The 21,426-nt window shown below is 39.1% G+C and overlaps 2 protein-coding genes across 2 annotated transcripts; one reads left to right on the top strand and one right to left on the bottom strand.

Moving 5' to 3' along the window:
* Nucleotides 1-1,452: 1,452 nt before the first annotated feature.
* dennd11 (DENN domain containing 11) lies at nucleotides 1,453-12,173 on the bottom strand. Its single transcript, XM_038306235.1, has 9 exons — nucleotides 11,578-12,173; nucleotides 9,584-9,683; nucleotides 9,335-9,493; nucleotides 7,037-7,190; nucleotides 6,819-6,957; nucleotides 6,562-6,693; nucleotides 6,315-6,465; nucleotides 4,596-4,664; nucleotides 1,453-4,436 (listed from the first exon to the last, which is right to left on the bottom strand). Exons 1-9 carry the CDS (start codon nucleotides 11,975-11,977, stop codon nucleotides 4,241-4,243), a joined length of 1,500 nt encoding a protein of 499 aa, XP_038162163.1. The 5' UTR covers nucleotides 11,978-12,173; the 3' UTR covers nucleotides 1,453-4,240.
* Nucleotides 12,174-12,637: 464 nt separating this feature from the next.
* wee2 (WEE2 oocyte meiosis inhibiting kinase) lies at nucleotides 12,638-18,937 on the top strand. The gene is made up of 12 exons (XM_038306223.1): nucleotides 12,638-12,827; nucleotides 13,080-13,375; nucleotides 13,462-13,664; nucleotides 14,541-14,598; nucleotides 14,947-15,116; nucleotides 15,203-15,324; nucleotides 17,159-17,305; nucleotides 17,386-17,490; nucleotides 17,568-17,653; nucleotides 17,729-17,899; nucleotides 17,988-18,136; nucleotides 18,513-18,937. The coding sequence occupies exons 2-12, from the start codon at nucleotides 13,094-13,096 to the stop codon at nucleotides 18,676-18,678; spliced, it is 1,659 nt and encodes a 552-aa protein (XP_038162151.1). The 5' UTR covers nucleotides 12,638-12,827; nucleotides 13,080-13,093; the 3' UTR covers nucleotides 18,679-18,937.
* Nucleotides 18,938-21,426: the final 2,489 nt, after the last annotated feature.

A 21,426-nucleotide genomic window follows, 5' to 3' on the forward strand; every position in this document is an offset into this window, starting at 1 on the left:
GAAAAGAGGAAGGAGCGAGTTGGGCTAAAAGAAAAGGGGAGAGAGAAGAAGGAACTTGGATGAGGAGGAGCTGCTTGGCAAGACCGGCCCTGATCTGACAGATGGTGCAGGATTAGGATGCAGACTGCGCTGCAGGTCTCCATTTATTGATCTCTTTAGGAAAACACAAATTGATGCTTAAATCCTAAAATAATTTAATTCCTAATGTCTGAGTTTACAGCCTCATATCATTAGCACTTTTTAAACAACTATGAGTAATTCATGTATTCAACACTTTGACCCATTTTATTCAGGAGGGATCGTGGAGGGATCCAGGTGAGCAGGATTCCCCTCCATCACTTATGTATTGGCAGTATTATGCTGTGGGGTTGTGGGACTTAAAGAGGAACTGGGTAAAAGCTGAGAGGAGGATAATATAATGGAGATTTCACAACTAAAGCTGCGTTCACAATGCAGGTCTTAATGCTCAATTCGGATTTTTTTGTATAATCCAATTGTTTTGCATGGTTTTTCATGTAGCTAAATAAATGCAACTTTTATATGATCACCTGTGTGAACTGCATTCACACAACCAAAGGGTCACAAGCGAGTGTGCTCTGTGTTTACGGACGTAAACATGTATATTAGTGCTGGAGCGCATCTAGCAGTCCTTCATTCCCAACCCCAGCCAGTGCATTAACAATAATTAAGAGGCTTATGGAGAGTAGTTATAATGGTTGCTTTTAAGAGGGTTGGAAATAAAGACTGCCCTCTGCATTATCGTCCACCATGGTTGTTTTTTTCCCCTTTCTGCGCAGCAAGATGCAGAACAGTGACCTTTGTTGAATATAAATGATGTTCAGGTCGGATAAATGCGACCTGGCTGTTCAGGCAGGTCACAATTGAAAAGGTCAGATTCGTATCAGATTCAGGACCACATATCCAAGTGGCCTAGGTTGCATTGGAAAAAATCGGATCTGTGTTGTTCAGACTGCAGTGAAAAAAATCCGATACAGGTCGCGTATGGGCAAAAAAATTTGGATTTGGGTCACTTCAGGCTGCAATTTATTCCATTTAACTATAGCTGCATTCCTCTTCTTCTTTCGTTCTGAAAGGAAAACCTCTTTGTTGTGCATTTAAAGACATTTTCTCTGGTTTCTGCCATGACTCCTGGAGAAATAACTCCAGAATAAAGGCTATGAACATGGACCTCAACTCTGGGAGTGGTCATGATTCTGAGAGGCTCTGAATGCCAACCTCTCCATGATGTGAGAGATGAAAACCCCCTGAACAAGCTCTACCAGATGTTGTAAATCACTTTTACCAATCTATTTGGTTTACTAAGCAGACCGGATTAAAACCCCTGCGAATTGGAGCGGCGATGACGACGGAGGTCCCTGCAAATTTCTGCTGAAATGAAATATTCACTTCTTTAATACATGTGGAGTTTGCTGTAAAAAATACAAAAAAAACTTTTATGGTTAGAATCTTGGACTTTAATAGCACTGAACTAGAATCAGCATTTCTTGTTTTACAGTGGAGCTGAAAGGTAATCATGCTGTTGGTCTTTGTGTAGATAAGTAACCATTTACTGTGTTCCACATTAGATGAGGCGTCACTGCTACTTGGTGATTACGATGCAGTGGAGATAAAAAGCTGCCTAGATGCTGTGGCATGGCTGCAGTACCTCTGCTGTCTTTGACATTCAGTATAGTGTGACACTACCCTGTGAGTTAAGCTGATGCCCATCCGCATCTGGGAATATTCCCTCCAGAAAGGCATTTTGTACAGTGGTATGTGTGTTTACATTCCCTTTACATTATATCTGCTGAGGAAAAGCTTTCAGAGGAAATACATATCTGCTGATGTATAGAGTGAAGCACCTATTTCAGCATATAGAAATAAAAAAACTAAACACTTTTCTGTCAATGTCAAAAAAAAAGTACAATTTAAGGCCCCAAATTTGAAATAAAGCTTAATTGCCACTTTGTTTTCCAACTCTTAGTGCATTTCCTTCCCCATTACAAACTCAAAAGACAAACAGGCATACAGTCCAAATACAGCTTCTACAACATTAGATCAGGAATTCAAATATTCTAAACAACAAAAAGATTTCAGTGAAATGTTTAAGTACGAACATTTAGTTTATTGTTGGACCATTAGAGAGTTGAAATCCTGGAATAAATGATCATGGTGAAGATAATGAGCTTCCTGTGTTCCAACATGGAACAAATTAGAACTGAAATTAGCAATACGACCGAAGAAATGAACGCCCCATCCGTTTCTGAAGTTTAATCTGATTAATGGGAGCATTAATGAAGAACATCATAAACTAGGGGACAGGTGACTCTGCCTAAAGTTGCTGTATAAAGTCAAAAACTATGAGCTAAGAGGAGTCTTAGTCTTCCTAGTTTATCGGGTAACCAGCTAGAAATGGCTCCTTTGAGTCTTAAAAGGTTATATTTAAGGATGAACTAGTGTGAGTAAAATATCCGGTGTTCAACAGAGTGCAGCATTCAGCGCATGTGGTGCATGTTCACTAAAACCCTCTAAATATAACAAAAGAGGAGCTCTCTCAAACAAACCAATACAACTACATGTCCCAGAATGCACCTATCCCATAGTCTGACAGACATGAGCAGACAGGATCTGTGGTGAAAGTGCATAAAGCTTATCATACCAATTAACAGCATGTTTTCCCCATCTCGCACCGTGTCAGAAGTTTACATACAGTCATTACGGGCATGAAGTTCATATTTACACAGAATCTGAATTAAGGGAGTTTTCTCATCTAGTCGCAAGTAAACATAGAAGGTCAAATACAAACATGTATCATTAATAATAGTTTGGTCACAGACCTTAAGTAAGCTGCTATGAAACCACCTGTATTTTGCAGCTGACATAAAGCTAGAGGCACCGTCCTCTCCTCCAACCCAATAGGCTAGAGCTCATCTAAAGAGGTTCACAGGGAGGTTTACTCCAAGCTGACTCAGATGTTACTGACCCAAAAAAAAAATAAAAATACTGACCCACTAAACCTAAACACAGGAAACTGTGCCCAAACTGTAAAGCATGGTAATGGCAGCATTATACTGTGAGTGGATAAAAAAAATGAAAGAAAAAGGCTACTTCAAAGGTCCTCAACTTCATCCCAACAAAGACTGCTGGATGGTTGAAACTTAGACATCGTTGGGTCTTTCAAAAAAACAGAGTCCAAAACAAATCAGAGGTTCTGATGAAGAACTTCCCCTCTTCTCAGGGATTCTCTTCCCTGAAAACAAACCAGTTTTTATTGGACTCTGAAAAACCTGAACAGACAGTGTTAAACTATCCATACAAAGGTCAGGTGAAGCTAGGTAAGAAACCTTTACTCGGGTGCCGCATAAATGTTTGTATTTGACTCAAACTGGAAATAAGGAAAGTTCACAGTACATCTGAAACAACTTATTTCTTTAAAAAAATGGAAATGGATCTTGTATTATTAGACTGCTCCAGGCAAAGAAGTACTCAAACATGTCCTTAAAAGCTCACAATGAATCATATTCATGGCCCTCATGACTGAATGCAAGCTTCTAATCGGTGCTGCAGGTCTGTAATAATTACCTCTTCCAGTTATAAAGTAGAAATCACACTCATTACATCCTCAGCTCTGGGGATAGCAGCCGTAAAAACAGGGAGGAAATGTGTTTGTTTTTTTGTCCTCGTATTGCTTCCTTTCTGAAAGGAAAATTAAGTCTTTACTATTTTAATTTGGTTTATCAGAACCAGAGGAGATCAAGGTCATAGAGCTGTGAAGAGGTTGAAGTCCATTTAATATTCAGTGAAAGGAATTCAATGCACAATAATCCGTTTCTATGCGGGAGAACCTTGTTCCAAACACGACAGCATTCTTCAGACAAAGCAGTGGTGGACACCCGAGCCGCAGGGCGGTGAATATCGTGAAAACAAGACCATGATGAGACAATCATCCAGCGGTGAAGACTTGATCTCAGCCAGAACCTCTGACCCAGTCTACCAGAATCCAGGTCAAACTAGAGGAGCTACATCTGCATGTGCATCAGCTGGTCTTCAGCCTCTTCTGGCCACTGAGTGTTTAAATCACCCACAGTGGGTTCTCTCCACAGGTCCAGAAACCCAGAGGTGAACAGCAGACAACATATTTAAACTCCCTGATGGAGGCAGTGTTTCCAGTGTATCGGTGTGTGGTGGGGGGGGCCTGATGTTCACTGGCACCCTGCTGGTTTGTCAGAGGCAGGCGAGCTCAGGAGCAGCAGAGGTTGTCTATGACAAGTGTGACGTCGATACCGTACACCTCCAGCAGGTCCTCCAGGAAGGAGCGGTCCCCCTGGGGATCCAGCCCCATGGCCCTCATGTGATCAGCAGTGATGGTGGGATCGGAGCTCCCTGCCACCTCAGCCAGAGTTTGGAAGATCCGGTTGTTCAGCTCCATGAAGAACCTGGGCCAGAAGGTTTGGAAAATGAAAGCATTAATAAGGATTAAAATAATCAAGGTGTGTCCTCGAAAGAATAAAACCTGAAAAAGAACGAAGATATCGCTTTCCTTTAACAAACAAGGCACCCTTTGGCAGCTGTGATCAAACTACTTAAGGACTCACAAAATGAAAAGATCCTCTTCGTTAGCCGTGCAGTCTTCCTCCACCTCCTGAGAGTACAGCAGCATTTGTCTGGAGAAGGTCAAAGAGAGAAAGATCAGCTTTTATTGTGACAAAATCCAGGAGTGTTTATTAAAATGATAACAACAGAAAAATGCACAAAACATCCATCTCTTCAGGCTTTTATTCCTAAATCCATCTTTGCGCCTGTCTATCCATCCATGATCAATAATCTTTATTAGAATGCACATAAATACAAAACACCAAAAAATTCATAAAGGCACAAAGGAAAAGTGGATCACTTATAGCAGCTAAGGGCATCTGTGAAGAGAAGTGTAGAAATATCTAGATTTTACATAGAGTGCAGCCAGAGCTAGAGCATTGTTCATGAACCTGACTATTTTGTGTCTAAAGGAAGGCGGCTGCTTTCACAGTTCTGGGAGAGAAGCTGTTTTTAGGGCCTATTTGTTCTGGATAGAATGTTCCTGAATCTTTTTCATTATGGAAAATTGGACAAAGACCCATAAAACGGATGGATGGGATCTATAGAAATCTGTCTGGTCGTTTTCTAGATGTGTAACTTTAAAGGTAGAGTGGAGGATGTTCTTTTTATGGGTGGATCATTAAAATAAGTGGTCCTCCTAATTGTCAATCATTCTGGTGATATGTTTACGTAAGGCCGTCCTACGTGCTCGTCCCCATTTTCACTTACCAGTGGTGAGTCTGACATAGTGGAAAAATTGCACATCTTCTTTTGGAAAGTAAGCTTGTGTGAGCGATGCACACAGCAACTTTTAATCGGCATTCCCTGTCGGGAGCGGGTAAAGGGTTGTGCATGTGTGTGATTATGGAGCATTAAAGCACAAAAAATATGAATTGCTCATGTATGTCAATTGTGCTATATGAGAAACAGGAAAACGTTTCCTGTTCCAACCCTGTTGTACCTGTAACGGTACAGGGTTGTGCATGTGTATTTTTTTTATAAAGGGGGCGGGTCTTTTCAAAAATGTGCAAAAATCCTCCACTATACCTTTAAGAGTTCCGATCTAGCAGACGGCATCCTAAAATCCCTTATGCTATCCTCGCTGCCTGGCTAAGTCCTCCCTCTCCTGTGACATGCAGCTCCTTTATCACAAAGTCATTCTAAGACACATGATGCTTTCCACAGTCACATGCAAAGGTTTATTAGCCCTGTTCCCGCCACAATTTTAACTTTGCTTTTTTTCAAGATGGATTTACATTTTCTTCTAATACAGAAACTAAAGACACATTAGAAAAACAAAACAAAACACAGCAGTAGATCAACAAAGGACTGAGTGAGCTTAATGAGATCAAGATCTGTATTTAGTCAATTTGACTAAGTCCAGACCCTAACCAAATCCCTAACTTAGCTGTTAGCAAGCATCTATCTATATCAATAAATGGGTAAGAAACTTCTGAAACATCTGAAAGCTGGAAGTGAGCAGCAGAGCAGATTTTCTCAGACGGATATTAGAGATGTTGGACAGAGACCAGAAGCTCCTCATTCAAGGAATTCCAGCCAGAGGAGGTAGGATTTGTTATTAAATATTTAAAGTTGGGGAAATAAGGTTAATTTTTGGTTCTATATGCTGTTAAATCCATTTTGTATAAAAGGTAAAAAGTGATTTGACTTTGGTACGTGATGATTTCTTAATGGAAAACCAAATGTTTCACTGGAAGTTGCATGAGATAAAGCTATACCTCTGTTCACTTAGCTTCCTGTACTTCTCCTTATCTGCTGCATTCAGCCTGAGCAGCGGCTGCAGAAGGCTTCTGTGTGTCTTTACATTCTGGTTGTCAATGTAGATATCATACAGGTCCTTTTTGTCCTCAAAAATCTTCTCTGTGGTGCCTTAAAAAAAAAAAATAGAAAAGACACACTCAGATATACACATAAAAAGATCCAAAGATGATTTTTTAATGAGACATGTGCTGTGCAGAAACCCACAAGCAACATATGAAAGCTCTGTTTCCAGGGTGCTGATGTCAGCAATGTTGACGTAGAAAAACGGACGCAATTCTGGCACAGATACCCCGATTCCAGGGATAGAGACATTGGCCAGGCAGCAACAGCAATACACTGTAGGAAGAGGAGAGAACATCTCAAAAGGCATTCAGGATAAGAGACCTGTGAATCATTTCTTCAATAGTCCCGCAAAAAAAAAAAAAAGCCTGAGAGTTTGTGTCGAGGTTTAAGATACTCACCCCTGTAGCAGACCACGCCTATGGGTGGTGGAGAGAAGATGAGGAGGCGCTTCCGAAGCAGAACAAACTTCCAGAGAACCATGATCTGATCCCCAAAAAACTGGATAAACTGGGACATACAGCCAGCTGGGTGGGTGATCTGCAGAGGAGGGGTTTAGCACTGTATCACACAGCTAAATGCACAGCTTCCTCACTAATATATTTGGATGCTCTCAGACCTTCATCTCCGGGTGCATGCAGCGGTTTATGGAGGCAACGGTCCAGGTCGGGCACGATGTGACCAAACCGTTTCCTGTCGCGGGAAGAACTGCCTTCTTATCTTCATAAAATGCCTCCAGAGGAGAATACTGGCCTGGACACTGTAGCTGGTGTCTACAAGGCAAACATTATGGGACATATCATCCAGATTTGCATGTTGAACTGGAATGTGCTTTACGGATGACTGGTTTTAATAGTTTTATACTTTTGAATGATGGCTTCCCGTGTTTTGAAAGGCAGAATATCCAACTCAGCTCGGCTGACACATTTAGCATGTAAAATTAGCATTAGAGTTTTTAAAAAGGGGTTTGTGCAGAAGAAGAGCAAAAGTGTGTAGACATGCATGCCTTTGCTCATGAGAAAAAAAGATATACATGTCAGTTTAATTTAGGGAGTGTTGGCCTAGTGGTTAAAGTAGTGCGCTTGTGCTCTGAGAAGGTTGCAAGTACCCGGTTCGATCCCCACAGCCTGCACTTCTGGGTCTCTGAGCAAGACCCTTAACCCCACACTGCTTCCCAGGCACTGCACAATGGCAGCCCACTGCTCCACAAGGCGATTAGTTAAATGCAGACATACATTTCTCCAGTGTGAGATCAATAAAGTTTAGTTATTATTAATTAAATAACTGTTGTATTTGCACAATGTAAAGTTGTTTTTTTCACGTGTTGGTTGCATTTTTATTTTTGCTGATTGAAGCTGAAGTGTTTTTGCACCACATATTCATTCTCAGTTTAGTTGTCTGAGTTTTTACAGCAGTTTTCTTCCATTTTTGTTAAAGTCTTCACATAAAAGATGCATCACAGCTATTTTGTGTTGTTGTTGTTGTTAGGGTTACAGTCCCCTGTTTCCCCTCATACTTCCCATCCCAGATGGTGTGTAGCACACAGGTTTAGTTCTACACATTATTAATCTGGGACTGCTGTTTGGGGAAAGGAAGGAACATTCAGATAGACCTTCTGAGCTGATTTTCTGTTTGCATCGGCTTTCATCTGTTCTGTCTTATGTTTATAATTGGCCATTTCTAAGCTCTTTTGCATCCATTTAAAATCCAGCTTCACTTTGATCCTTTTACAAAATGTATTAAAAAGGTATAATTTCACACCATCTTTTCAGAGATCCACGATTTTTTCTGTATTTATGTTTTTTTGGTGTGCTTTTTTTTTTTTTTTTTTTTGTCTTTAAGAGCCAACACAAAGTATAGTATAAATGCTCAAATTGAAACAAGATTAAAACAGGGATTTCAAAACTTTTTCCAAGTCAAAAGAAAAACCTAACAGAAAAGCGTTGTGTGCATAAGAATAATTCTCCTTTACTCTGATGCCCAAAATAAATGTAAAAAATGGAGTTCAGGATAGAGAATCCTCGGATTTGGTCCAAAGTTTACCTGATTGAGAATCTGTAGCGATGCTTTAAAACTCCTGTTCCCAAACTCTCTGCATCCAATTTGACTCATTAACTCACAGCTGGAACTCCAGGCCAATCTCACAAAATAATGATTTAGGGTTGTTAAATACAAATAAATACCACAAAATCAAGATAAAAATCCAATGAAGTTTGTGTTTCTACCCAACTGCATGCGAAAAAAATATGAAAAGCTGCATATAAATACTTTTGGAAGCCCCTGTATCAATGTTTAGGAGTTTCTTTTTTTTTGTGCCACTTTTGCTTCTTTGTCAATTTATCTAATTTTTCCTCTGTATTTGCATCTTATTATGCATCTCTATTTGTTTTTTGTGCCAGTTTCTTTTTATCTTGCTTTAAAGGCCTGTTATCTTTTTTCTGGAGTAAAACGCATTGATAACTGAATGCATTTCACTCTAAACTGTCAATAATAGTGGAATCCAAGGCCTGTTTTTCAAAAAATAAAATACACTTTTAACAATTGTCTAACAAACTTGCTGCACTATTCAAGTGTCTGCTTGATGGGGCTGGTTTTGAGAGTCAGATAGCTGAACCCCTTTTCGCATTTCTACATAGTGAGAGTCAAGTTTATTGTGGAAGGACTGAAGAAGAAGAGCAGAGGTATAGAAAGGGAGAGAAAAGATGCTGTCAAGGTTTCTTCAAGCTTTGTGTTTAGACCCCTGAAGAAAAACTGCACTTCAAATGGTTTGTGTGACCAAATTAGATACTAACTGAGCCTCTAGCTTCATGTTTAATTGATGAGAACATTTTATACAAAGAGGCTCAAATAAAAGAATAAATCAGGGATAAAAAAGGCTAGAGTGTCCACAAACACACACACTGACAGAGAGCCTCACCTGACTTGGTTCTCCAGGAAGTGCATGTAGCGGTACAGCAGGGTGTAGGAAGGAGACAGGACTCCCACCGACTTCATCCTCGCACCGCGCTCCAGCTGACTCTCCACAGGCATGTTTGCAAAGCACGCCAGCCCAAAGTAACTTCCTTTACGAAAATATCTAAGCAAATCGAAACGAAGGGTAGGGATCAGAACAGAGGCGGTGTGCTGACAGATTCAGCAGGAGCAGACCGGCCGGAAAAGGACCTACATGAAGTCGCTGGTGATCCGATGGGAGCCGCTGGCCATTGACTTAAACTCCACTCCGTCCAGGTTAATGTCATGCGGCAGGCACCATTCCACCATATTCCCTACCAGTCACACAAGCAGAAAATGAAGCCACTTCCCTTTCTTCCTCCACTTTCTTTTCAGACACTTCCTCTGATTCTAGACGTTCCTCATATAGATTGCAGAGTTCAGGAAGTGCAACGAAAAGCTGTCTCTCTTTTTGACTAAACATCTACCAGAAGCATAGGAAGGTCTCAGGTTAATGATTTTATTGCCTGTTTCCTTTAAAACTTTATATCTCTGTTAGATTTTACTTAACATGAAAAAGCTTCTGAATAATCTTTGCATGTAAGTTAGAAGACGACATTACAAAAGACAATCATCAAGCAGATCAGCTGATTTTAGCAAAAGCTAAAGCCAACAAATTAACTTTTCATTGATTTTGAGACATTGAGTTGATGTCAGCTTCATGTGTTTAATCCCTTTAAATAGAATTATCTCAGTGTTTCTACGGAATTTTGCACCATATGCATTTATTTATTTTTGCATTCTCTGAACCTTCCACATCATTGCATTTTGCACCATGTCTTTCCTACACTGTTTAGGTTTTGTTCACTGCTGCACTTTGTAAATGGAAAGGTTCAGTGCTAAGCTGCTCATTCACTGTTAAAAGCTGTGTGCATCGAAATTTTGTTTTGTATACACTCTATGTATACAACATGATTTGTTTCTGAAGACATCCATTGCTGCTATGTGATTAAAAGACTGGCATAATCTCCATGTGTGACCTAATGTATCGATTTGCAACATTCCAATAAATAGTATTCCTTATAAATTCCTTCAGTTTTTGGTGATTTTGTTACTTTTACATGTTTCTAACAGCCATTAATAAGCAAACACAAAAAACTGTTCTTCATTTGTTAAAGGTGAAAACAGGGAAAATAAAACCAAACTTCAAACCTAGTAACTGACTTTTCTTTAAAATCCAAAATGCAATATGAAAGTGAGCCTTAATGCTTTTTTGTTTTACTATAGAGGGGAGCTGGATGTTGGAAATTGTTTTTTTTCAAATACATCCTTGATATATAAAAAAAAATATGGTGTTCATTGAATATTTACTGTTCTGTTGCAACAAAATTTAGAGTTCATTTTTAAACAAGAGCTTGAATTATTATTTTACAAGCTTTGTATGTTTTTGTGTATTTGTATTTTTCAAAAAATATATTTAAGTAGAAGAAATGCAGAATGAGGCCTAACTGGTTAGTTTTTAATGGAAGCCTATTAAAATACCAAGATTTGCTATTACAATTGCCACTACTGACCAACCGATAAAAAGGATGTAATGTCTTTGGATGCAGTTGGAAAGTGATCTGCCAGGCGGGTAAATGAAATTTGCCTTTTAATCTATGCGTAACATTTACAAAAAGAATTCAATAACCAGACTGTTGCATGTCCTTATTAATCAAGTAACATTTTTGCTGCAATCAATACTTTTTTGTCCTTATCTGTCTAAATAATCCAGGTAGATTAATAAAAAAAAAAAGTTGAGTAAATTGAGGACTCATGCTCTTTCATTTTTTTGGATTTCCCCAAAGGAGAAAAATGTAATTAAATAAAGTTGTTCTTTCATTTAACAATATACACCAATATCCTCTAGTATGTTTTATAAAAGTAAATGAATGGAGAAGAGTTGTGTTGCTTTTGTGGCTCTAAAACCGATGGACTGATGTTGGAATAAAGAAAAAAGTCCCGCTGATGTTGTAAAGGTCGTTGACCCCTAATCTAATGGCTTCAACTGTCATCTGTCTGATATTGCAAATACAAAATATTATCTGCTCCTTTTTTAAATGCAAGTAAATTCCTGCAGATGTTAGATTACTAGGCAGAGACCATATGAGTGAGATATAAATGATCAGCCCATCCCATGTAGAATAACCTCAGCAGCATCATCTGATCATTGTTATTTTACTGACTCACCTGATCTCGTGCCAAAAGTCACCACAAACACAGCCAGGATCTGGTCCTTTTCCTCCCACTGATCCCTCCCTGACAGACCGGGGAACGAGAAACCACCACCCGGACCGAGGAGCTCTGGGCGATCGAAGCCGCACCCGGGGCGCTTCTCCCGGCTCACAACAACAGCTGTTATGTTTCGTGTGGGGCTGTAGGTGACGGCGGTAGGGACGCCGCAGCTCCGCCCCGTACCGGACGCGGTGATCGTCGGTGTTCGCCTGCCGCTCGGCTGCGAACTTTTCCCCGCATCGTCGGTGCCGTTCTCCCGCTGCGGCTCAGGCGGTGGCTGGGCCGCTTGATTGGCGTCGGGCGGTGGGATCTCCTCCCAGTCCAGCAGCGGGGCTCGGTCCGATTGCTCCACCATGGTGAAGACGGTGAGCAGAGGCGACAGGAAGGTACGGCGGTGCGGCTGCTTGGAGCGGGTTCAGACACTCTGCTGGATCCGGATCATGGTGTCCTGCAGCTGCCTGGCTCCGGCTTGTTTTTGGTGGATCTGTAAGCGTGTCACATCCACGGAGAGACAGCTTTTACTGTTGTGATGACGTAGCTGACTTCCGCCCACGTGACTACATTAGTATTTCATAGCATGACCTCATTTTTGTTTATTTAGCAGAATAAACCCATGAAAACGCAATTTGTTAAAGTTTCTGTGTCATAAATTAATAAATTATTTAATAAATTATTGAAAACGGTATAAATAAGTTGGGAAATCTTATTGTTAATTAATTTATTATATATATGTTTTTTTCTACTGAATTCATCCTCCTTCCACATTGTTTTTTTTTTCGATTTGACTGCCTCATTTAAAAAGAAATATTAATAATATTTTTTTTAAAACTCTCTGGGTTGATAAAAATTATTATGAATCCAACTAAGCCAAGGGTATGAATATTTATGTATCAAAAGTGAATGAGTGAGTGACAAAGAAAATAAGATAATCATTGAAAAAAGAGAAAATTATGTTAAAAATTATTACATATATAAAATCTAACAGTATCTATCCCTCATTTAGGAAAAAAAATAATAAAAAATCTATTTTTTATTTCATGGAAAGCCGTAAAAAATTAAGTTAAAGCAACAACCAATCAGAGCGCTAGATGCCTTGACCCCCCTCCTCCCCCTTGTGCGTTAATTTAATTAAACAGGAAGTATTTTACATACGTGGCGCGAAATCAGAGCGTGTTTGAGGTGGTAGTGCACAGGTGGTGGTGTTTGTAAGTGCATATGGCTTTCTAGTCACTACAAATGTTTTATTATAGCTTAGTGTAACTATATGTTTGTCAGAAATGTCATATTTTAGTTGGTCATGTTTTTAAACTTCAGCTTATGTATTAATCAGTGATTGAAACCATGATGGAGGGTTGAAGGAGCTTGGAATAGGCCTGTATTTAAGTTATGTTTACATTTTTAATTGGAGCAGTATCATGATTGTAAAATTTTGCCAAAAAATATGTATTTGTTCCAAGATCCTTAATCCAGCATGAAGAGAACCTTCCTAGAGCCTCAGGTTAAAGGCATGGCGACACTGTTTAATGAAATCAGCCAAGATTTTTCCAGCTGCGGTGAGGAGGGAAACAGCAGTGACACCACCTCAGATGACTCCACAGCCCTCCACAGTCCCACCCTGCTCTGCAGGACCCCTCGAGTTCAGCGGCATCGCAGCAGAAGCACCTCATCCTTTTCGCCTTTCCAGAGCAAAAGCCCCATACCTTTTGCTTCTTGGAGTAAGCTCAGGCTGTGTGACACTCCCAGCACACCCAAGGTTAAAGAAAAACATCCTGGAGGGAACATCCTTTTTATGACTCCTTCTGATCACTCTGATTATTTTGTTTTTTCTTTTTCTTGCAGAGTTTACTGTCAAAGGCATCCCAGCCTTTCTCCAGCATAAAGATAGGTCGCCATCAGAGGTGCCTACGTTTCACCTCCGATTCTGCAAAACTTATCCACGCTCCTTCAGTCAATGTTAATCCTTTCACTCCAGAAACGGTCCGCAGGAAAAGTGAGCTGCAATGGAGGAGTGATGAGGATGATTCCCATGATTACAGGCAAAGGTATCTTAACTCTGTTTTATTTGTATAGCATCTTTGATTATGAGGGGATTCTGCAATACTATACCTGGCAGACTGAAGTCAAACAGAACTAAAAGAGAAACAGGACTGTTTTAGAGGTAGTTTAGTTCCATGGTTTACTGACATTCTTTCACAATCTCTGGACTTGTAAGTGGGTCATAACTTCTTTTAAGACACATTTTCCATATATTCAGAAATAAAAGTTAAACCATTGTAGGCCTGAAAAAATTAATCATATTGTGATTAATTGATTATTGAAAAAATGGTCAGCTAATTTAGAAATCAATTAATTGTTAACCGGAGGACGGAGACTGTGAAATGTGCCTTTAGTTCACTGAGTGACCCGCTTAGAGCAGTAACTATATCAAGAATTGTTAAAAACATTTATATATAACATTATGCAATTAAGATTAAAAAAAAAAGATTTTCAGCTGTCAATGTGCTCTTTTCAGAAAATTTTTAGAGTTCACCTGGTTTAATTCTTTTAAGTCTTCTTTAAAGAATCTTCTGCTTTCTGGTTATTAATTGATAAATGGAAATAATAAGCAACAGATTAATCCATTTGTAAAATAATGTTTAGTTGAAGCAGTAAACTATTGTCTGAAACATCTGGATAGTGCAAGAGCCGTATTGTTCTGTGGGTGTAAGGGTTAGATTGGCAAACATATTTATTTTATTAGAACAATGTCTTGATGCCTAGGAAAATGTTCCAATAACATAAATCTGCTTGAAAAACTGATCAAATGAGGTTAGAATAAAACTTTTCCCACATGATCAAAATGGTTTTTCTCTTCTCTTACAGGCTGGTCTCTTTTCTGAGTGTTTAAAAAGGTTTAATATCTTCTTTCCATTTGTCAGGTTGAAACACAGCCTCACATCATCTGAAGAGGATGACGAAGCCTTTCTCCCACCAAAGGTACAACTATTTTTATAAATGCTTACGTTTGATTGTATTTCAGCCTATCAGACCCCTGTGATAACATTTCCTCATCCGGCTCAGTCATCCTCAGCTGCCGCCTCCTCTTGTTTTGTCCAAAATGACACGCTGCCAGTTCTGTTTCCGGGATTTTCTCTGAGGAGTCTCTGGATGAGGAAAATAAAAACTAAAGGCTGTCAGACACTTTTCCTTTTTTTTTTTTTTTTAGGGTGGAAGTGGCACCATATTTGGAGAGATATGAGAGAATCCAGGACGTCTTTCCATGACTCAATGCTCCTTTTATAGAGGTGTTTTTGATTTTTCTGGTTTGATTGTGGCCTTCTGCAGAGACGTGCAGTCCAAGCCTTCATGCTGTCGCGCTATGAGAGCGAGTTCCTGGAGCTGGAGTGCATCGGTGTGGGAGAGTTTGGGGCAGTTTATAAGTGCGTTAATCGACTGGATGGGTGCCTGTACGCCATAAAACGCTCCAGACGTCCCCTGGCTGGCTCTTCCAATGAGTGAGTCTGGGTTTTGGTCATCTCATCCAAACCTGAGCCACTTTAATTTATGCAAATCTTATTTTTCATCCCATTTTTCTACACAGGCAGCTGGCTTTAAAGGAGGTGTATGCACATGCGGTTCTTGGACACCACCCACATGTTGTTCGCTATTATTCTGCCTGGGCAGAGGATGACCACATGCTGATTCAGAATGAGTACTGTGATGGTATGTTTCACAGTTGCATCCTGAAGAAACTAATCCAATAAATAAAATAAGCTTATTTTTAAGTTGTGAGGTCAGAAAAATGTAGGCAGTATTAATTATAAAAAATAAATAAATAAAATACATTAACTTCTCTATATAGCTTTTTGAAGATGCTCATTTCCTTTTCCAAAAATAGTGTTTTGGCCACGCTGCTAAAAGAATCAATACTGGTTTAATCACTGTGATGACACCAGAAAACTGCTCTGATCCTTAATCTCACACTCTTATTGAAGGGGTAGATGATGAAACTGAACCAAAATAATTTAAGCAGGCTGGTGGGATTATAAGTAAGATAATTAGATAAGTCAACTGGGTTGCTTATTTTCTTGAAGTCTAAATCATCTTTGGAAAATGTTCTTCCTTACCTACTCAAATCAAGGGAAAATACACTTGTTTAAAAAAAGCTAATATTATAGTTTTTGCGATGTGTAGAGCTGAAGTTCTACTATTATGCTGGTTAAGATCAGTCTTCCAGGTCATGGGCGTTCCAAAAAGTAAAAAAAAAATAAACCACTGGACTTTGTTTTACGAGTTTGAACCATAAAGGAAGCTTTTTCCTGTCTGGATTAGCGTTGAGTTCCAAGCTTTATAGAGTAGCCCAACAAAAGCCTTGTTATGGCTTAGAAAACATGCAAGTTGAACCAAAAGAACAGGTCCGCACTAAGGAGGAGTCATTGAGGTCATTTTTGGCCTGCAATACCCAATACTGGCCTATGCCTCTGAAAAAGGGTCATTGTTGGCCTGGCTGACCAGGTGAGATGTTTTGGTCCCCTGCATAGTGATGGGGTTATAGCGGGAAGGAATCAACTCATTGGGCTACTCTATAAAGCCTGGAACTCAACGCTAATCCAGACATTTTGAATTGAAAAAGCTTCCTGGTGTTAGTTTTTTTTTTTTTTTTAAACTTCTTTGAAAGTTCTACTATTAAAGCAACCAGGGCTTCCTGAACACCTCGGCAAAGCCACAGGCTGATCTCTACTAGGGGTGTAAATCACATCCATCATGGCGATTCGATTCCGTATCAATTTCCTGACCCAACGATTTGATTATTTTCAATACTCAAGAACGCACTACGATTCAATTTTTGGTCATTTATTTTTTTCTACCTTACAGGCTAGATAATGATTCAAATTTGAAATAATCCACGAAAGCTGTAATATCGTTATGCATTTTATTTGAGAAACTACAAATGAGAGAAATACTTCCACACAATTGATTGAACCCGCAAGGGGTGTGTAAGTCGTCCCTTTTTTTTTTTTTTTTTTTTCTCTGCCATGTCTGTCTTGCCTTCTCTTTATGCAAGTGTGTGTGTGCAAGCAGAAGAAGGTAGTGGCTAAAGGAAGTGAGGTAGGAGGGCAAAATAGATTTAGTGCCACTGCAGCATGGAGCAAATTAAACTTTAAAAAAAACCTGCATCGATACTCTTGCGGACGTGTCGATGAATCGGATCGTTGGCTGTTGGATCAATGCATCGATACAAAACGATTAATTTACACCCCTAATCTTTACGACATACAGTAATTCATGCAACAGGAGCCCAGAATAGGTACTGAAGTCGCATGCTGTACTGAATCTGGAGATTCTGTTAATTAGGTCCAAATCTAGCTACTACCAATCCGTGTATTGGTCAGGTTTTAGTTCTGTAACCTTCTGAGAAACATTTTAGGTTTTAATAGGCTACATCTAAAACAGAGAAATGAACATTGTTGGAAATCTATATTAAATATTTTTCACTTTGCATTGAGTCACTGTAACATTTCTGTGATGCTCTGACTTGATGCCCCCACCTCCCCAGGTGGAAGCCTGGGGGATGCCATTATAAAGAAGAAGGAACAGGGTGAGCAGCTTACAGAGGCTGAGCTCAAAGATCTGCTTTTGCAAGTGGCTATGGGTCTAAAATACATCCACAGCTCAGGCCTGGCCCACCTAGACCTCAAGCCAAGTATGTTCAGTCTCTGTTTGCGTCTCTGATTCTACACCCATCCTTCCTGTTCCAGTCAACCTGCTTCTGACTCTTTCTAGGCAACATATTCATTTGCCAGCAGCCCAGTGCAGATGGAGGATGCGAGGTAGAGAGCGAGGGGGAAGATGAGGACCAGTCTTCAGCTGGAGTCCTTTATAAAATTGGTATCTAATGCTGCTAGGTGGCTTGATTTGCTTTTGTTTTTTGAGTGTGGTTGTTGACAAATCAGATTGGTCTGCAGGTGATCTTGGTCATGTGACATCAGTAAGTAGTCCACAAGTCGAGGAGGGGGACAGCCGTTTCCTCGCCAAAGAAATTTTGCATGAGGTAAAATGTTTTTGGTTGTTTGCTGTAGACTGGGTGCGCTTTCTTGATTTGACCTTCTGTTTCATTGCTCCCCAGGATTACACCCACCTCCCTAAGGCTGACATATTTGCTCTGGGCCTTACTGTGCTGCTGGCGGCTGGTGCCCCCCCTCTGCCTCCTAATGGAGATCAGTGGCACAGTCTCAGAGAGGGTCACCTCCCCCCGGTGCCACAAGCCCTCTCTCCTTCATTCAAAGGTTTACTTCAGGTATTCATAGAAACTGACTGAATCCAGAGGTGCCGTCTGCAGGGACGCCACTTTTCGCCTGATGTTCCTTTTGAACTTGCCGTTTCAGTCTTTGCTGGATCCTGACCCGGTTAAGCGGCCCTCCGCCAAAGAGCTTTGCAAACACACAGTCTTGAGGGAAAAGAGGACTGAGACGCTGGCTGCTCAGCTGCGCTGGGAGCTCAATGTGGAGAAATTCAGAACAGCAATGCTTGAAAAGTAAGGAGGCAGCTAGTTGGTGACTGATGTCCTGACTGCCACCTTTTGGTCAGACTTGTCATTACCATAGAAGGAAAACAGAGTTTTCATTGTTGTGTAAAACAAGTCATTATGCGGATTGCTGGCTTTGATTTCATTGATTGACTTAATTGATCCCACAGTGGCGAAATCTAATCGTTACATCAGCTCAAATAGTCAAAGAAGGATGTGCCAAAGGAAGAACAAGGTGCATGGGATATATACAGTATATACAGTGCGTCCACATGAGTTTTTTATTTGTAGGATCATTATACAGGGTGTTTACATGAGTAGTAATATAGATGGATATATATATTTTTACCTTTTGTTTACTGATTGACATTGTTTTAATTCACAGGGAGCTCCAGGAGGCACGACAGGCGGCCTTATCCCCAAAACAGAATTTCTCCCTTGGTTTGAAGCCTCCCATGAAAGTGGGGTCCGTACCAAGGATAGGGAGAAGACTTGTTGGAAGGAAAACCACTCGATCTGTCAGCTTTGGTTGTCCAGGGTATGCTGTCTGACAAGTGATGAATCTCTCTGGAGAAACAGGAAATATCTTTGTTATAAGCCTGTAGCTCTTAAAGTGAAGCTCACAGAAATGGTTACATGTACAGTCTTGTTTGTTTGGAGGAACTTGTGTAACTAGAACTTTAGATTGAGTTGGCTTTAATGGGATAATATGGTTCCAGCATATCCTGTAACTCCATGAGTCCAATCCGCGGATGGTCTTTTACTTGTTTTATTTTCTTTTAATAAACATTTTAAGTACTTTAATACATGCATGCTGATTATTTGTCAATTTTGTATTGTTGGTTTTGTAGATGTGGTAAATTTGTTATCTTTAAGGGGACTTTCCTCTGGAAGTTTTTTTTTTTTTTTTTTTTTTTTAAGTTGCACTGAACTGTGAGATTCAAAGGAAGTATGACCATTCAACTGTAAACTGTTTTCCATGACGATGTTCAATGAAATCGGTTATTTTCATAACTACTGTCGCCAAATCACATTTGAAATGCTTTCAACTCTCACAAAAATATACTTTAAACTGTTTATTTTTGGAGATATTATTAAAACAACAAACAAAAAAACTCGTATTTCGGTCCTTCTCATTTAAACCGAATTTCATAATTCTGTTTCAAATTGGCCTATTCCTTGTGGGTCATATTATTTAAGCTATTTTTGCCAAAAGTAGAAACTCGCACTTTTTTAAAACAATCTAAATGAATACGTCGGCTGCTCTCTCAGTAGATTTGAACTAACTACCCTGGATAAATAGTCGCCAATCTTTGGTTGGCAGAATTCGGATGCCCCGTGAATGCATCATAGATATAAATAGTCGGTAGCACTTTCAAAATAAAAGCGTACCTCCGGATTTTTTTCATTACCCAATAAAGCAATCTTGGTAAGAACTAAAAGACACTGATATAAACGTTTAAGATTAAAGCCTCAAAAACAATCTAGGAAAAATCTCTATTCCAGGTCTGATATGCACCAAGCAGGGAAATTCTTTCCAAACTGGCTTTTTTTTTTTTTCACAGAAAAAAATTTATAGACATACAATGACATGAAATACTGCTTCAGCTGGGAAAAATAACAATTCTATTCCATTTACACAGGTGCAAATTATTTAAAACTAGACTGTGAAGCTATTCTTGATTATTTTATATTTTTCAGGAAGAAATTAGTTAAATTGTTGTCTCACTAGCTATTTTTTTGTAAATGTCCATGTTTTCTACAAACTTCAAGTAAACGTGTAAAATATTTCCATAAGGAAGGAAAAGGTTTCAGAAACAAATATTACTGCTCACTGATAAAGTAAACAAGTGAGCTTTTAATCTATTTTTAGGGTAAAGTTCACATGAAATCATATGACATTTTATGAGGGCAGATTGATATTACACTAAGCCACGAAATGTCTCCCATTTTTTTTTCCTCTTGAGTTTCAGGTTTTATTTGAAGCTTCCCCGTTTCTATAACTGACAGCATCTTGAGTCAATATTTAAAACGTAGATGGCTAGTTTACTTTTCAAGTCAGACCACTATTTGAACCGTCTCAGACATCTGAATATAGAGCAACAGCTGAATCTTAGTCTATTTTCATAGATGCCATGATTAAGTTTTCTGCCTCCTGCATTCAATTTTCCAACACTTTCAGCACTAACCTTCATTTCTGCATTAAGTTTGTTTTTGGGAGCCATGGTATCAATACCTAAATATTCACTGAGTAGATCTAAGGAAGAGAGCTGAGAAGAGGTACATCTGAATTAATATTTTACTTTTTATTTACCACAATATCTTGATGTTCTCTGGCTAGAAACTGTTGTGTTTTTCAAACACGTGTCAGTCATAGGGACCTAAAACTCCAGCCTTAAGGGCAGTCCTATGGAGCTGTGGTTGTCTCTGGTGTTCTCTTTTCTTACCACATTTTGTTTGAGCATTATCGTTTAATGAAATATTTAAATCTTCTGCGATAAATTTTGATATTCATATCTGTAATTCACGATCATAACAAAAATACAAGAATTATAGGGTTTACACATTTCACTTGACATTTAATAAATCCATCAGAAATAAAATCCTCTTTGTGTGCACAAACAATTCATCACTCAGATTGTAAACAATAGTTCAGTTAACAAACACTATATAAAAACCCCTGGAAGGATTCATTTATTTTTAATTGTTATATTTAAAAGGACAATAAAAACTGATGTGCTGAGTTAATATGTCAGTTATGCCTGATTGCTAATACCTATATCAAGCTGTGTTTTAAGAAAGTAAACCTAAAGTAAAATGTGAGCTTCAGTTTTAGAGGAGAGATATTTCATTGCCTTTTGGTTTTGGATGTTATTCAGGAATTTAAAATGTTTTTTTTTATATATATACAATAACTGAACTAAAAAAATACTTAAAAAAAACTTAATAAACCAGGACGAAATACCATTATGCCCCTGTAGACGTTCCTGTTTTGATATATATTTGTAAATAAAAGAGATAAGATTGGCAGGGGTGGCCATGGCCATCCCTAGCCAATTATTGGCCACCCCTACCATTTTTTCCCTCTATACAGACAATGGCAGCAGTAATACTCTTAAGTGGAATATTCAAAACATTTTATTTTTTTGTGGTTAATTATACACATCAATATTCTAACATCAAAGATGATAAGTACAGAATTTATGCTCTTTTCAGCACTAGATTTTGTGTTATATGGGGTAAAGAGAAAATTATGTGCCTCTGGAAGTCACCTAGGAGTCAGTGAAATCATAGATAAA

The sequence above is a fragment of the Cyprinodon tularosa genome, unplaced genomic scaffold, assembly GCF_016077235.1.
Source record: "Cyprinodon tularosa strain WSP-4 unplaced genomic scaffold, ASM1607723v1 ctg576, whole genome shotgun sequence".
Lineage (NCBI taxonomy): Eukaryota > Metazoa > Chordata > Actinopteri > Cyprinodontiformes > Cyprinodontidae > Cyprinodon > Cyprinodon tularosa.

What these genes read in the sequence shown, in the direction of transcription:
- wee2 (XM_038306223.1), top strand. Translation starts at nt 13,094, where the DNA reads ATGAAGAGAACCTTCCTAGAGCCTCAGGTTAAAGGCATGGCGACACTG. An exon ending in TGGAGTCCTTTATAAAATTG is followed by an intron (nt 17,491 to 17,567) that starts GTATCTAATGCT and finishes ATTGGTCTGCAG; the next exon opens with GTGATCTTGGTCATGTGACA. An exon ending in AGAACAGCAATGCTTGAAAA is followed by an intron (nt 18,137 to 18,512) that starts GTAAGGAGGCAG and finishes TTTAATTCACAG; the next exon opens with GGAGCTCCAGGAGGCACGAC.
- dennd11 (XM_038306235.1), bottom strand. Translation starts at nt 11,977, where the DNA reads ATGGTGGAGCAATCGGACCGAGCCCCGCTGCTGGACTGGGAGGAGATC. An exon ending in GACTTTTGGCACGAGATCAG is followed by an intron (nt 9,684 to 11,577) that starts GTGAGTCAGTAA and finishes TGTGACTGGTAG; the next exon opens with GGAATATGGTGGAATGGTGC. An exon ending in TTCCTGGAGAACCAAGTCAG is followed by an intron (nt 7,191 to 9,334) that starts GTGAGGCTCTCT and finishes TTTGCCTTGTAG; the next exon opens with ACACCAGCTACAGTGTCCAG.